Source organism: Centroberyx gerrardi, chromosome 13, assembly GCF_048128805.1.
Source record: "Centroberyx gerrardi isolate f3 chromosome 13, fCenGer3.hap1.cur.20231027, whole genome shotgun sequence".
In the NCBI taxonomy this organism is placed as follows: Eukaryota; Metazoa; Chordata; class Actinopteri; order Beryciformes; family Berycidae; genus Centroberyx; species Centroberyx gerrardi.
Window position 1 is genome coordinate 28,308,979 of NC_136009.1, and position 16,451 is coordinate 28,325,429.

Below are 16,451 nucleotides of genomic sequence, written 5' to 3' on the forward strand. Positions count from 1 at the left end.
GACAGAGAGATATTTAGGTCTTTAGGAGTTTTTTATTGAATAGAACAGCAGAACTGAGCTTTTACATAAACGGGCAAATACAATGTTTCTACACTGCACAACAATGAAGAGAAGAAGATGTGCACAGTATGTGTGCAGAGGCTGTCTGCACATATACAAATATGTCAAGGAACATTTTGAACAATGATTGTATACTATAGATTAAAAGGGAAAACAAAAATAATATTGTCCTAACTTTCACTTTGGTGCTGTATTTCCACAGGTTTTCAACGTTGGTGCAGTGCAGTGTTCCTGTGTGAGTTCATTTGCATAATGTGAAACTAACCGTGTGTTCACACTGATCGACCTGGGCCAGGAGGCTCTGTTCTGACTGGTTGTGGTCTGCAGCTACTAAGCTAAGTTTTGAACAGACAAATCGTGTAGTTTTGCTGCTTTGGTATCATAACGTTAAATCATTTTCAAACATGTTAACGCAGGTAACTAGCAATCACTAATTAATTAGCGCTAATCAAAAGTAAACAAAAAAAAAATCCAGAAGTTAGTTCAGAGCTCATCGACCCCAACGAACGATGAAACCAAGCGTTGTTTTTCAGACGTTTCTTCCTGTTGTCTTTCAAATAAAAGTTGTAGAGAACTGGGAAGCTTTGAATGGCTGGAATCAACTTCTCCATTTTTAACTATTGTTCATGAAATTAATCCTGCATTCAAGCGGTGTCGGATTTACAGTCTGAACGAGTTTCCGACCAGGAAGAGCCACGTGAACACTTTATTATGTCGGATGATCGGGACTGTAGCCGCAGCAGGAATTGGCCGAGCCGTGACATCATCGCTCTTTCCAACATGGCTGAACAGAGCGCAGAGTCGTACCTGAACGGAAGAAAATGAACCACAAGTACAAATTTAAAAGACATGGATATTCCTTGATAACTATCGTGCTGCAGCATTCAATTTCCTGTGGTATTTACATTCATAATCCCCTGAAATAACCGAAGATTGTTTGCTAGCTAGGCTGTCGCTAGCTTGATTGCTAACGTTGACCTAGAAGGCTGGGAACATGTAAACAGTTGAGGAAACGTTCTCCAATTTTCCGACCATAAAGCACGTGAACGCAGAGGACTCCGATGGCCGAGTTGTGACGTATTCCTGACTCGGAGAAAACTACGACCCGACACCAGTTGAATGCTGGGTAAATTACATCAGGGATCATTAGGGAAACAAGGAAGCACAGATGGCGGTGAAAAGTTCAGCTTGTTGAGCCTCCACACTGACTGACGCTGAAACGCATTTTACAGTCGAAGGTAACGTAAAAGTAATGTAAAGCGCGAATGTAAACAATGCGGCGGCGCTTACATTTAGGTTTGTATACTTCTGCATTGATGCACGTGCAGCATTTTGTTGAAATCCCAGTGTTTTTAAAAAAAAAAAAACATAGAAGAGGAGAAGAACAGGAAGCAGACGTGACGACAATCACCGGTAAAAACAAACATGGACGCCGCTATAGCAACGCAGCTGGAGGAACGGGATGTGTTGGAGCTTGAAGAGTCGGATGCCGTCATGATCGCCCAGCTATGATCAGCCAATCAGAGCGCACGACACAAAGTTGAGATTCTTGGGCAGGTTCCAACACCTACGCTGAGACACTTTCCAACCCCAAATACGCGTCAAAAAGCGCCAGTTTACGTGTAGAGACGCTATTTTTATTCAATTAGAAAATGCTCTACACCAACACACACTCCTGTACCTTTACATCTCCATGCTGGTTCTGGAGGGAAGCGGCGAGAGCGGGAGACGGACCGGAGCTCGCTGTCCGGGATGAACGGAGGATTTTATTATCTGTGAGTAAACGCTCGTCATCTGCGGCTTCTCTGGACGCTTTCAGCTCAGCTGCCTCGCTCGGTCCAGGCGACGGGCTCGCTAGCACTCTGGCAATAATATGTGCTCAGCTGCAGCGCTGCAGGCTCTGATCTGTGTGTGTGTGTGTGTGTGTCACAGAGAAGAGAAAAGAGGAGTGTGTGTCAGTGTTTTACATTACAAAAATAAAATATAGACAGGATGAGAACAGCTTCTACTTTTCACTGTCCCTCGCCCTTCCATGGAATTTGGGAAGATGCTCCATGGTCCTGTTTGTAGTTTGTAGCTGTTTTACTTGAGAATGTATACTGTGTAATTTGTATATTTGTATGTATTCCTTGTAATTCTTATATTGTGGTTTTGTATTGTATTTGTAATATCTGCTTGCTGCTCTCTTGGCCGCGGCTCCTTGCAAAAGAGTTCTTCATCTCAGTGGGACTCACCTGGTTAAATAAAGGAGAAATAAAAGAAAAAAATAAATATAATATATACAGTGTGCTAGTGTATATTCAGCACACTGAATGTACAAAATATTCAGGACACTTCCTCTTTTCATGAAGTCCACTGATGAGCTGAATCCAGTAAAATCCATTATCTCTTATTGATTTCCCTTATTAAATCTATACGATCACAAAGGAGGAGATGCAGGAGAAGCAGATGAGTTACAGAGGGATTTTAATGCTTTGAGACAGTTTAGATGTGGATTCTGCAAAACTCAACATCAGGGAGACGTCCTTAATATTTTTTTACATTCAGTGTATCATAACAATAAGCTTTGTTAAGCTAAAGATCAGAGTTACAAAGCGCTCTACAAGCAGAGAAACGATAACAAATCAAAGCCAATAAGACGGAGAATAAAAGCACCAGTGGAAGTAAGCAGCCGTCTCTCCTCACTGCCGTTTAGTTTTAGTGCAGCAGACGCAGACGGGGCTCTGCTGTGCAGGAGTTTGTGCTGCATCTCTTCATTTGGATGGTGATGCCTTCTGAATGAGGCGATCCCTCATAAATATTGCTTCCACTTAAACGGTAATTGCTGTTTTTTTTTTTTTTTTCACAGCGGCTAAACTAAACAGATTTGTTATGACTGGAGAACAAAATCATGAATCCAGTTTCGCCTGGTTCCATAGTGCTGTGGGTAGAGCGAGGCACTGACACTGCCAGGGTTGCAGGATCAATTCCCTGGTAGTTTCTCAAATATTGAAAAAGTGAAAGTTGCTCTTCCCGTAATCCCAAATATATTCATCGATGTGGTTTTACTGTACAAGTTATTGAAGGTGGAAAAAACAAATATCCAACCAACATCTAATGTCAAACTAACTTTACTCACATGTAAAACCAACAGCTGAATGCAACAAGTTCATGCCTCTTCTCTGAGGTTTGTCGAAAGGCATTCTGGGAAATGTAGGAAATCACTAAATTAAGTAGAAGTAGATGAGGCAGGTGGAGGGAAAGTGGGTACAACGAAAAAATAAATGACAACACTTCAATACAAAATAACTGCTGGAAAGCATTGAACATCACAGATTGATGAGATCTAACAGATTTCTCCTGTGATGTGATGTGATGTAATGTGATGTAATGTCATGTGATGTGATGTGATGTAATGTGATGTGCGTGTGCTGCCGGGCCGGTGTGGGACACGCCCACACTGCAGTGACAGGACGGAGCTGGCCTTGGCAGCGGTCGGGTCAGAAACCTCTGGAAGGATAAATGAGCCGAACACACGAGGAGCTCAGCCTCGTCTGCGACCTCTGACCCCCGGGCCGGCGCTGCCCGGCTAATAAAAGCCATTAGATGCCGTCCGGCCGCTGAGGTCTGTTGGTCCAGATCTGTTTAGCGGTTTTTCTGCTTCATTAAAGGATAAATATAAATTATGTGTAGAGTTTTGGAAGTCTGCCTGAGAATCTCAGGCGAGCAAAATTGGTATCATATTTTATGTCACTTCTTAAAACCTACATTTATGTAAAGGCCTTCTCTTCGTGTTTATTTTAACTTATTTTATTCTATTTTCATTTATTTTATTTCTTTTTATTATTTATTGAATTCCATTTCATTGTAATCCTTCTTTTAGATGGTGTTCTTTTCTATTTTCAAGTCCTTTATCTTGTATGATTTTTTTAATTGACTTTTTAAGCTCTTTTTAAGCACTTTGTAACTTGGTTTTTAAAAGTGCTTTATAAATAAAGTTTATTATTATTATATTATTATGTTTGTCCAATATAATGGAAAACACCTACCCTTAGACAATAATTGATAGAAGATTATTACAACTGTATAAGATACAAAAATTCACTTTACTCCTTTTTCTTTGCAGAATAATTTACACACTTTTTTTTAGGCTGACATGAATTTTTACGAGCTAAATCCCTGCAGTAGCATCACACTGATGTAATGTAAGTATGTACATGAAGACAGGGTATGCCCCTCTGTGGCAGGAGCAGTTACCTCTGTGAGGAGGTGATGTTTTCACCTGCGTCTGTGTGTTTGTCCGTCTGTCAGCGGGATATCTTAAAAACTTGGGCACGGATTTGCACAAAACTTGGTATGAAGGTTGGTTATGGGCCAAGGAAGAACTGATTAACTTTTCGATTGGCCAAAAGGGGGCGTGGTTTTGGGCGTGGCCTACCATGTGTCAGCATGATGGGCCGGGGCATGTCCTTCCACATGACCATCTGCATGGCCCTTTCCTCCCTCTCTTCTGCCTTGGCTTCCCTCCGCAACCTTTCTTCATGCTCCCTCTGCTCCGGGACACGGAGGGCGTCCTGCTCTCTGAAGGTCTTCTCCAAACTAGCGAGCGTTGTTGAGATGGAGTCCGCAAAGTGTTCTGCTCTGTTTTTTTTCTTGGCCTTCTTCCTCGGTGGTGGAGTGGCACCTAAACATATTGAAAATGAAAATGTTTTCAGTTGCTTGGCCTAAGTAAACAGCACAAGTAATGTTGCACAACTCAGTCTTGTGCAATTTCATAACGAAGTGGTCACTCACAGCATATAGCTAATAGTGCATGTCCATTATGTGGTTTCGCACGTGTATATTTCATGTCAAAATAATGTTATTGCAGTTGTATATGAACACCTACTTTCTGCCTCTTTGTCGTTGCTCTGTGTATCGCTGTTATTTTCAAGCGAGCCGTCTTTGCCATGAACGACGCCATTGGTGCTGCTGTGTTCCTGGAGCTGCTTGTTTGGGCCTCTTCGGGATTCAGGCTGCTGAGTGCAACAGGATTTGCAGAACGGCTGGCCCAGATGGACCGGCAAAGTTCGAAATAGGCCCAGCTAACTCTGTTGTTGCCACTTTTATTGTGGTGATCGTTCATTTTGAGAAATTTCATCCTCAGCGTTTTTCGTTCACTGATCACCTGGGCCTCCTGTGTATCCCGCCTGCTCTCGTTCTGGTTATTTTGTCATAAACGTCCGAGTCTCTCAGCGTCCCGAGAGCTGCCGGCCGCAGAGGAGCTCTCTTATTTCCATGTCTGTCCAGCTCCACATTTTTGCCACAATCATGAATCAAATTTCCAATCCAAAAAAAGCTACAGTAGTGGTTTGTATTTACCTCCGATGTGTCTTCGATATTTACACGGTACAGCCGGCGCAGAATAAACACGTCACCACTTTGTGATTGGCTCACGCAGTTCGACAACAGAGCGTCATACGTCGGCGCGTCCTGACGTGCGTGCTCGTGCCGTTAATGTTCTGCTGTTGTTCACACATACGGTCGATACGGGACATTACTACTGTAGTAACGTTACAACGTCCTGTGCTGGGAAATTGACAGAACGGATATACACACCGGCTCCGGTTCACACACGACCCCCGTGCAGTAAATCTGGACCGGGCTCGTGTGTGAAAGGGGCTCCAACAATCAAAATAACATGATACAGCATAGAAACAACATCTGCTAAAAACATACAAATATTTTTAGTGTTTTCTAAAATGTAAATATTGGAAATAAATTCTTCATATGTCTGTAAAAAAGCTTTTTTGTTGTTTTGGTCAAAGTATGTACACAGTCTCCTGGTTAAACACATTTTCAGGCTGAAATACTGATGCTGCTTCTTCTTCTTCTTCTTCTTCTTCTTCTTCTTCTTCTTTGTGTTCAGCTCTCTCTGTTTCCTGTGGAGAATACATTTCTCAAAGGTCAATATCTGATTGTTGCTCACAGAGTGAAATTACAAGAAATTCAACAAGCTTGTCTTCCTCTGCCCCCCATCGCTCTCTCTCTCTCTCTCTCTCTGTCTCTCTCTCTCTCTCTCTCTCTCTCTCACACGCACACACACACACATAGCCATCCATAGACATACACACAAACACAAATTTAGACAGCCATAGACACATACATTCTCACATACACACACACACACACACACACACACACACATATATATATATATATATATATATATATATATATATTTATAAACAGATATATAAACACACACACACATACACAAATAGACACTGATAGACACAGACATACACACTCACAGACAGCCACACACACACACACACTGCCACACTTCCTCCTCCCCCTCCCCTCCCGACATGCTGATGGTCGCCATGGCAACTCCGTTCGCCACATTTCTGCCTCTGCTGTCGTTTCCTCCTCCTCTTCCTCCTTCATATTTAACAGAAAATCCATACCAGGAGGGAAACAAGAGAAACACAATCAGTCCTCCTGAACAGCGTTTGTGTTTGTCACCGCTGACGCTTCCAGTCGTTCACTTTGATTTCTTTATTTATTTACCGCTGAGATCTTTATTTATTTACACCCATCATGCCCCTCTGAGCCAGGAGCAAGCCACACTGCTGTAGAAGAGGATTTAAAGCTGCAATATTCACGTTTTTTTTCACATTAAAAGAACAATAAAGAGGATAAATTCTACATTATCCGTCTGTGTGTTCATTCCTAAATCCTCTGTTTGCCTGAAATTGGCTTTTCACGGATGTTCAGGATGTTTTGGTGTGTAAACCACTTCCTGTGGGCGTGGCCAGCGGTGAGCCGGTTGTGATTATATATTCATACACTTTTAATAAGGATGCTACACAGGGAATCAAACCTCCAACCCTGGCAGTGTTGGTGCCTTGCTCTCCTCATTGAGATACACAGAAGTTGCTATCATACACACACACACACACACACACATTGACAAATGACACAGTTCACTGCACTGTGGGATAAGACTCGTGTAATGAAGCCACAATCAAATTCGTAAATGGAGCCTTTTAGTGAAAATAAATGTTCATACCATTTAATTATTCACATCTTAAGGCACAGGACAGTCCAATCTGTGTCTCAATCTCTTAAAGAGTACAACAGCAGAATAAGCTTCAAGTCCTAGATCAGTGACATGACAATAGACCAATAGTAAGGAGGGCAAGGGTCAGAGGTCACAGCAGCCTGACAATACAGTCTTATGTTGCGTTCCATTCAAATCAGAAGTCAGAAATTCCCAGTTGGCAGGTTGTAATTACCACCCAACGTTAGCTAGCTAGTTAGCAAAGAACGTTAGCAACTGTAAATGTAACTTTACCTTTCAAATTTCTCTGTTTAACCATTTACCACACAGGTGTTTTGATAGAGTTAAGGTCATGTGATGCTGAAAATCAAGCTTACGTGTATTTTGAGAAACCTTGAGGTTAAGAAATCTGTTTCCTACTTGAAGGGCCGCTCCACTGCAGTTGTCCTAGCAGGAAGTCAAAATTTCTGACTTTCCAACATCTCTGGAGATCTCAGCCCAGTAGAGACCTTTGGGTTGTCAGTATGGACCAGGATCCCTGTGGAACGTTTCCAGCGCCTTGAAGAATTCAAGTCTGGAAGAATTCAGGTTGTTCTGGAGGGAAAAGGCGCTCCTAATAATAATAATAATAATAATAATGATAATAACCACAGTCTGCTTGGAGAGGAAACCTGCAACTCCAGACTGAATCAAGAGGTTAGTTCACCTGACAAATGTTTCCTTAAAGTCAAATAACGACTTCAGTACTGAACTCCGAAAGGCTGAAGATAGCAGGGGTTGGTGTTAAAGTAATAATCCACAACTCTTTCATATAAATAAATGTCCGTTTTGTTATTCTCTATTGCTGATCACTGAAGTGATCCGTTTTAGGTTTCCGGTTTGTAATCAACAGAAGAAGAAGAACTGGGTAGTTAGCATGAGCAGTGATAGCCACCATGGCTGAACAGACAAAGAAAAGAGAAACTCAAACTGCAGCAACAGAAAATGAAAGGAAAAAGGAACAGATGAATCTCTCAGAGGAAGACGAGCTGCTGAAAAGGAAAGCGATCTTCTTCAGCCAAAACTAGAGCATTACATTACAGCACATTATGTCAGTTAGCAGACGCTTTCGTCCAAAGAGACTTACAATAAGTCATTTTGTCAACAGTCGTCAAACCGACCGTAGAGCGGACATCAAGATGCAAAACACTCCAAGATGAGAAGGGAGGATGAGGAGCGATGATGGTGGCTCTTTTTCTTTTGGACTGGTAGGTTTCAGGCCACATCCACACTAATACGCTTTCGTTTTAAAACGCATAACTTTTGCTACGTTTACGCCTAGCGTCCGCACTACTCTGCCGTTTTCGGACCCCTAAAACGGAGACTTTTGAAAACGCTGCTGACCCCGTTTCAGTTCGAAAACTCCGGGATTGCGTTTTAGTCCGGACGGGCGGAAACAGAGACTTTTGAAAACGATGACGCAGACGCCCACGTTCGCTTCCTGATTGGGTCTTATCAGTCACGACGTCCGCCTCGACCGCCTTATACTCGCGTGTTACTTTCAGTAACAGCTCCACCTCGTCGTCGGTCCAAGCAAAGAAATCTCTGGTCGTACTTTTCGCCGTTGCTGTTCTTCCTCTGTAGTATTTTCTGCAACTAAGCAACCAACCGCAGAGAAGACAATCTGCTTCCTGTTTACACCGGCACGCACGTGCCCAGTGCACGTGAATGGTCATGTGATATGCGTTTTCAGGCGCAGATTATTTCTGAAACGCTCGTGTGGACGGAGATCGTTTTCATTTTAAAACAACGTTTTAAAACGAAAACGTATTAGTGTGGATGTGGCCTCAGTGCAGGTGATGTCACCACCTGTTGGCACAAAGACCAGCCAATAGCAGATGGCAAGTTCAGCACCTTACTTTTCACTGGTAGATGCCATGCTTCACCACAGATTTGGGTGGGGTTTAGTTACTCTTTATGTATTATTTTGTCAGTGCTAACATGGAGCACAGACCGCTGATCGCCAGAGGTGTCGCCAAAATCAAGGAAAACAAAAAATCTTATCGCTCTAACTGGGAAAATGAACAATGAATCCCTCATCAATAAATCTTAGTTTCCTGCAGAAACAAGGATGTTATGAAAGGTGAATAAGAAGCTCTCTCCTCTGCTGTCTAGGAGCCTCTGAGCAAGGCACCGACCCGCCAGCCGCCCCAGTAGAGACTGAGGTAGTGCAGCATGTTACTGTGAAGCTGCTGCTGCTGCTGAGGAAGACAATCTGCTCAGTCAGCTTTCCCTGGAGAAATAAAGGTTCAAACAAGAAGAAATTAACAGCCCTGGATTAAATGGCTAATAGGATAATAAGCAGTTTACACCGTTTCTTCAAATGAATCTCATAGCTGCTGGTTGACTCAGCTGCAGAGCCTCGGCGCCTGCTGTGGTTCAGTGGACGGGAGGGATGGACTGGGTAAACACTGGCTGTTTGACCTGGACCGGAGCCCGACTTTAATGCATGTCTGTAATCACATCAGATGCTGCGTTTACATCTGAGGAGCTGCTTTCCAAAACACAAAACCATTACCTGGAGTTCATCATTCAGTGTCTCTAAAACTGAGTCTGTAAATGTGCTGTCATTGTGTCAAGCAAGGACTTAAATTTCCTTCTTTCCTTTTTAAAAGCTATGCTATTTGCTGTAATTAATATTTTAAATTCTTTATTCTTTGTCTTATTCATCGATATTGTCATTCATGTGGTTTTTTTTTGTGTATCTCCTTTATGTAAAGCGTCTTTGAGTATTTAGAAAAGCGCTATACAAATAAAATGTACTATTCTTCTTCTTCTTATTATTATTATTATTATTATTAAAAAGTATCTTTTGTTTCTAAGCGAATACAGAATATGCGTTCCTTTATCATAAGAATATTTTACAAAGGCCTTATTTCAGTGTAATAATCTGTGTGTTTACTTATGTACTGTAAGTACAAAATTATGTTACTGTCTTAATACTTAATGAAATGTGTGCTTATAACACTGGAGAACACACACTGGTTAATCGTATTAAATTTGCAGCAACATAATATACCGTACATGACATGACAAGTAAATGTTGCGTTTCCTACATGTTACCGCCGCTCTCGCCCACAGTGACTTACAGTGAGATCAACTCACGCTTCAATCCCCACATCACCAACACTGCAAGCAACCAGTGATGAGGAGGTCAAGGGTCAGAGGTCGCAGCGCCCGCACAACAGATGGAGCAGAATATTGCTCTGACCACAGAAGAATCAACAACATGTGTGGGATTTCCAACTGCTGCTGTCTGACTGCAGGAGTCTGAACAGTCTTCTTCTGCCATCTAGTGATGTTTCTACACACTGCATGATGTCACTGATGCTGCACATCACTGAAAGCCATCTTTAACTGCCCTGATGTCCGGTGTTAAAGTCCCCAGTCTCTACAACCACACATGTCCCCCCCCCCCCAGCCTTATATTAGAGATATTAAATGCCTCTTCTCTCTGTTTCCCTCTCCACTGTGTAAATAAAGTTAAGTTAAAGGATAATACCAGTGTTTTTAAGTCAGTAGCAGTGCTGCAGCTTCCTCTCTGTTTCTGCACACAGTCAGCATAGTTGCACATATCAGCACAAGGAAACATGAAGCCAAGCTGTTGTGTTTTATCCTTATTTCAATGTGCTGACTGCTGAGTTGAGTGTTTTCATATCAGCGCTGCATTCAGAGACTTCTCATTGGACCTGAGAATATTTCAGGCTCTGTGATTGGACGGGCGAGGCCAGAGGGCGTGCGTGTCACAATGTAAACATAGGAAGTAGACAAAACTTTTCACCAATCGCTGACATCCTTGGGGATTAGGTGTTTAAAAACAAGAGTGTGACCTATCTGTAATCGGCCACATCATAATGTTTTCCTGCGTAGTCTTTATAACTGCAAAACGGCCATAAAATGACACCTATTTTTTTAAAAAGGTGTTTCAGACGCACTGTTTTCGATGTAAAAAAAAAAAAAAAACATGCTACATTTTAAGAATTAAATGACCAATCAGTATGTGTAAACTCAGTCAAGCTGATTGATGATAAATAAGTTTGAAAAGTATTTAAAAGGCTTCAGGCTCATTTCTCCTCAGATACAGGGTTCTGAATGCACATTAATTTCATTCAAAAATGTAAAAATTGCAGAAGCTTAAAATTGCATTATCGATTTGTAAGTGTCAAGTCAATCCGATCACTGACATGTCAGTTTAATCATTCAATCTATAACTATTTCCCTTCTTTAATTCAACATGCATGCTTCTGTACTCTGTCTGCTGATTGCTGTAAATTTGTGCTGCAAATCCAAACGTCTCATCGGGAACAATAAAGTACAAAGTAAAGTCCTGTACTTGCACTTGAAAAGTGGAAATAATCAGGTTTGATAATGATAATGCAGCATCCGCTCAGACGCTGCAGTCTGAGTCCAGATGGTTTCCGTCCGGCCGGCAGGTGTCTGCTTTCCCTTCCTGCTCCTCCTCCGCTCGCTCGTCTCTGACGGGCAGCGATGTGATTCATCAAAACCTTTTCCAACCGGAGATGATTGAGTTTTCCAGGTGTGGAGAAGAAACGTCTCATTTTGTCTGCCGGCTAACAGGAGGCCATGTGACTAGTATGTGCATTACCATGTAAAAATCTGTAAATGTCTCAATACCTATCATAGTAAGATTTCTTTATAATCAGTAGAAAGTCTATGAGTCTATGATTTTATTGTACCTTTATTTACATAGTTTATTACCCTTTGTTCATATCACTGTTGCTGTGTGAAAACATTGTAACTCCAGTTTTGGTCCTTTTCATTTGAAGGACTACATGCTCCTCTATGGGTTGAGAAAGTTCTCTCACCTCTTGGACTGACGAAACTCTTTCAAAACTTTGTTGGATAATGTCAAAAATGCATTTTCATCACGCTAAAAACAAGACTATTTTTCTTAGTTGCTAAAAAAGTTGGCATTTGTGAGATACAAGGTTTTCACTCAACAGTGACAGTAAACTTAAAGGTGCAATAAGTAGGATTTTTACCGTCTCACATAACAAACAGACCAGATAATATATCTACAGGGGTTGAGAGGGTTGTTGATCAATACCAATGACTCAGCGATTAGTCGGCCAGCTGCTGAGATTTCTGGTTTCAAAACTCACTTTCCGGCCCAAACTCTGCGTTGAAGGAAAAACTTTCAACACACCAGCAAACAACGGTACATTTTTGGTGTGATGACAATACATAAATAGAGTAGACACTCCCATCTTTGGGATGTTGGAGACAGATCTCTTATCCATTAACGTTACAGATGTCCTGTGTTAACAGTTACTTGCGCACATGGTCTTGAAAACCTATTTGTAATCCTGTATGAATAGGGCTCAACAGATGTCATAGATTATTTATTAGATTACTTAATGCCCCTTTAAGTACCTTTTACTCTCTGTTCACTAACCTGCGCCTCCATTCTTTGCTGCTGAAATGACCAAACATTTCCTTCAGGGATCAGAAAAGTTCATCTTTTCTTTATGCAAGTTCCACAAGAACTGTTTTTCTTGTCCAGCGTGACGTTGCTCACTTCTACATCCACACAGCCAAACTGGATATATGGGATAAAATGATATCCATGCATAGAAGAAATGCAGCCGGTATCAAAAAGCACCTGGATCAATGCGGTGTCACTGTCTGCTTTATATAGCAAACCACAGCCAGGTGACTCTGTCTGTCAGAATGATCTGTGTTTGTGTACAGCTTACTGTACCTAATAAACTGGCCTCTTTGTATAGCTGAGTGTGATTTATGACTTATAATCTGATTACTGAGTCTGAACTGCATGCACAATCAAACAGGCTTCGCAGATCCACTTGTTTGAAGAAGAAAACGGTTTCAAAAGCCAGCTATAGACCGTCTGCCTCACTGACTGCTCATAAATTACCTTAATTGCATATTCTGGTGATGACTGTAGCCTGGGTGAGTGGCTTTTACTGCAGTTGATTACAGTAAGTCGTGTCTCTCCATGAGTGACAAAGCTCTGTAAGTCATCATACATTCTCTCAGTATCACTACATAGGACCATATTTGTCAGGTTTTACAACTGTAATGTGATTATTAAATTATCTGCATCATAAAATAAGTTTCCAGGACCCCACTCTTCAAGAAGTTTCACGTTGTGTTACTGGTGAAGTGAACAGATTGTTAGATCTTAATGCAGAAATGTGCCTGCTTATTATGGTGTGGCTCGAATACTGGGCTTTCTTTACATAGGTTCTCTCTCTCTTTGAGTGGCAAAATGTCAAAATAATATATTATATATATTTACCAGTGCTACTAGTTTTTACATACAGTACTTAAGTCCTATGAGTTGTTTTAATCCATTCCAACTATATACTGTGTATCCATTTAAAAAGTTACCTCATGTTCACTCATCAATATAAAAAACACATATGAAACACAAATTTCACCTTCTAAAATGTGTCTTATTTGTCAGTAAAGGGTTTATAACTAATAACAATAATATTCAGCAGTGAGTTTTACTTTCAGTCAAGGTAGGCATCACAATTTTCAAACTGTGGATGTCTTCGTTTTGGAATGAAACTTCATATGTTCACCTCAGATCATTCTGCCCAAAAACCCCCAACAGAATTATAAAAGCTCTGCAAATGCGACAAAAGAGGCAACCGGACACACGGCATATATAAAAAATTAGACCCCTTTTATTGTGTTCTCATATATAAAAGAAATACAAAAAAGAAACATCGACACCGGGCGAAGGTCGGAGCAGGACATGGTGTATGGGCTCGGGCTGGGGAAGGTCGGTGGCCGGGTGACATAAAAAGGGGAAGTGGATACGATAGGAGGAACGTGGGACAGTCCGAGGGGATTGGTCGAACGGACATCGAACAGATGAGGGTGGATGAAAACAGAACGCAACGGTCCCGTCCAGTCCCTCCCTCCCTCCCCCACCTCTCTTCCTCTTCCTCCTCCTCCTCCTCCTCCTCCTCTTCTTCAGGAGCAAATTGGAGTTTTAGTTATAGAAACATTTGTCAGAGGCAGAGCTGCTCTGGAGGCAGAAATAATCTCATTGGTTGAGTTAAACCTCAGGGGGCGGAGCTAAAGAACCACAGTTTTTGTGAGCGCAAGTTAGCTAACTGGTGAACTTGAATGGCAAAGGAGGAACTCTGGTTAAAATATAAATAAAAACTATGTGAATTACTTATTTTCACACATCCATGACCATGGTATTCATGATGTTGAAGGTCAGCAGCTAGCTAACTAGCTTACCTAGATATCTATAGGCTAGTATGGCTAGTTTGAACTTGAAGGTCAGCTAGGCTAACTAGCTAACCTAGATAACTTAGTATGGATAGATTGCATTTTTTTCAGTTAGCAGCAGAGCGCTAGGCTTCATAATATTAGCTTCCTCCTCTCTTACCTCTTGTCTTTTTCACTGAGCTTCAACCTAACGTTACATAGCCAGAAAAATGGTGGTTCTTTGGCTCCGCCCACTGAGGTTTAACTCAACCAATCAGATTATTTCTGCCTCCACGGCAGCTCTGCCTGCGGGAAATGTTTGTAGAACTAAAACTCCAGTCCGCTCTTCAGGACAGCTCAGTCTTATCGGCCGCTTCGGCGTGGTGCCCCCCCCCCACCTCGGAGCCGCCGGCTAACAACGTCCTCCTGTTGTAGTGGTGGTGGCCCTTCATGATGCCCGAGTTGTTGTTCTCGTTGAGGATCTGCTTCTGCTTCTGCCGGTTGAGCGACTGCACCAGGCCGAGCACCACGGCCGCCAGCGAGTACTGGCCGGTGATTTTGCGCGGCTGCAGGATGAGCGGGTTCGGCTGCACGCGGCCCAGCAAGAAGTGCGTTCGGATCTTGCCCTCCTGCTCGCTGATGCCCTTCACGTAGATCTCGCCGCGGTACTCGAAGGCGAAGCCGCGCTCCTTCAGGATCAGGTAGGTCTCCTCGGGCACCTGGATCTTGCCGCTCACGCCCGTGCTGTCCATCCGGCTGGCCAGGTTCACCGTCTTCCCCCAGATGTCGTACTGGGGCTTCTTGGCGCCGATCACGCCCGCCACCACCGAGCCGTGGGCCATACCTGAGGAGGAGGAAGAGTGTAAGGAGATGAAGAAAGGATAAACTTGATTGTTGTCTTGGGCTAAGTTCAGACAGCAGGCAAGTTTGATTTGTTTTTTTCCAACTCTGATCTTTAAGGCTGACTGTCCAAATTCTAATGTACAAATGACCAGATTGGATTTGAGTGTTTAGGGCGTGATTTCTGTTCAGCAGCTCCGGGTGCTAGGTACAAGCTCATAACATGGAAGTTTTGCCGTTATTTATTTTGTTTGCATGGAGGCAGTGCAGAACAAATTTGTCACACGAGACGACGCCACTGCCGCAGGAGGAGGCTGCTGTCTGCCATGTTGCTGAGGAGGCTGGAACCTCCTCATCTGTCTGGACTCTTATTCTCTTTCTGACTCTCCTCCATGTTTGTTGTTCTCTGAGACATCAACTGCGTCTCATGTGGAGTGACGGAAAAAAACGCTTGACATCCGATCTGAGCGGTCGGACTGAGTTGCATTTTCAGTGATGCCATTTGAAACCGCCTAGGACTTTGGTTTAAATCTGATCTAAAAAGATTAGATTCCATGTGGTTTGTTGCTGTTGAGACTTGTCGAGAAAATATCTGACTCGGATATGCAAAAAAATCAGATTTGAGCGACCTGTCTGAACATAGTATTGGACATTGAAGCCGCAGCACCAAGGACAAGAAAACAGTACATGATAACAGCAACAAGCTGCAGCATAGGATAGAAACATACATCCATCATCAGGTGACAAAAAGGAAATGAAAGGAGAAATAAGAAAAGGAGAAAAAAAGATGAGGTGATGAGGAGGTGGACAACAAAGACAAAAGAAAATAAATGAGTAGGTAAAAGAACAAAACATAGTGGATAAAGATGATGAGCAGGAAAAAAGAATAAAAACAATGAAAAGACAGGAAGAAAATAATGAATTCCTTCAGCTCAATTCAGAAAGTTGGAGTCGGTTTTCTCTGAACTCTTACCGATTCTCAGCTCAAAGTTGTTGAAGGAATGCTTGTTGATCTCCTGGATGCTCTCGTTGAGGGCGATCGCGAAATCGGCCACCGCACACAGGTGACCCCATTTATCTTCACATTGCTGTGGGAGTGAAGGGAAAGGAGGAGAGGGTCTGTATCAGCTGAGAGTCGGGCCTCTGCTGACGTCAGGAGACACTGACTGAACCAGAGTTGGAGGGCAGCGGAGGGGAGATGAAATTGGAAATATGTCACCCGAGGGACTGGTGACGCACTGTGGCGACGCATCAGAGGAAACTCAACGCTAACCCC

At 42.6% G+C, this 16,451-nt stretch overlaps 1 protein-coding gene and 1 pseudogene across 1 annotated transcript in view; both read right to left on the reverse strand.

Annotated features, from left to right (window-relative positions):
* Positions 1-720: 720 nt before the first annotated feature.
* LOC139914864 (uncharacterized) lies at positions 721-5,576 on the reverse strand (annotated as a pseudogene).
* A 9,106-nt stretch (positions 5,577-14,682) lies between these two features.
* adcy8 (adenylate cyclase 8 (brain)) overlaps positions 14,683-16,451 on the reverse strand; it is a 111,893-nt gene continuing 110,124 nt past the window's right edge. The window contains exons 17-18 of the mRNA XM_071903288.2: positions 16,149-16,263; positions 14,683-15,179 (exon numbers count right to left, since the gene is read on the reverse strand). Coding sequence (XP_071759389.2) covers positions 14,683-15,179; positions 16,149-16,263 — 612 coding nt within the window. The remainder of the gene's footprint in view (positions 15,180-16,148; positions 16,264-16,451) is intronic.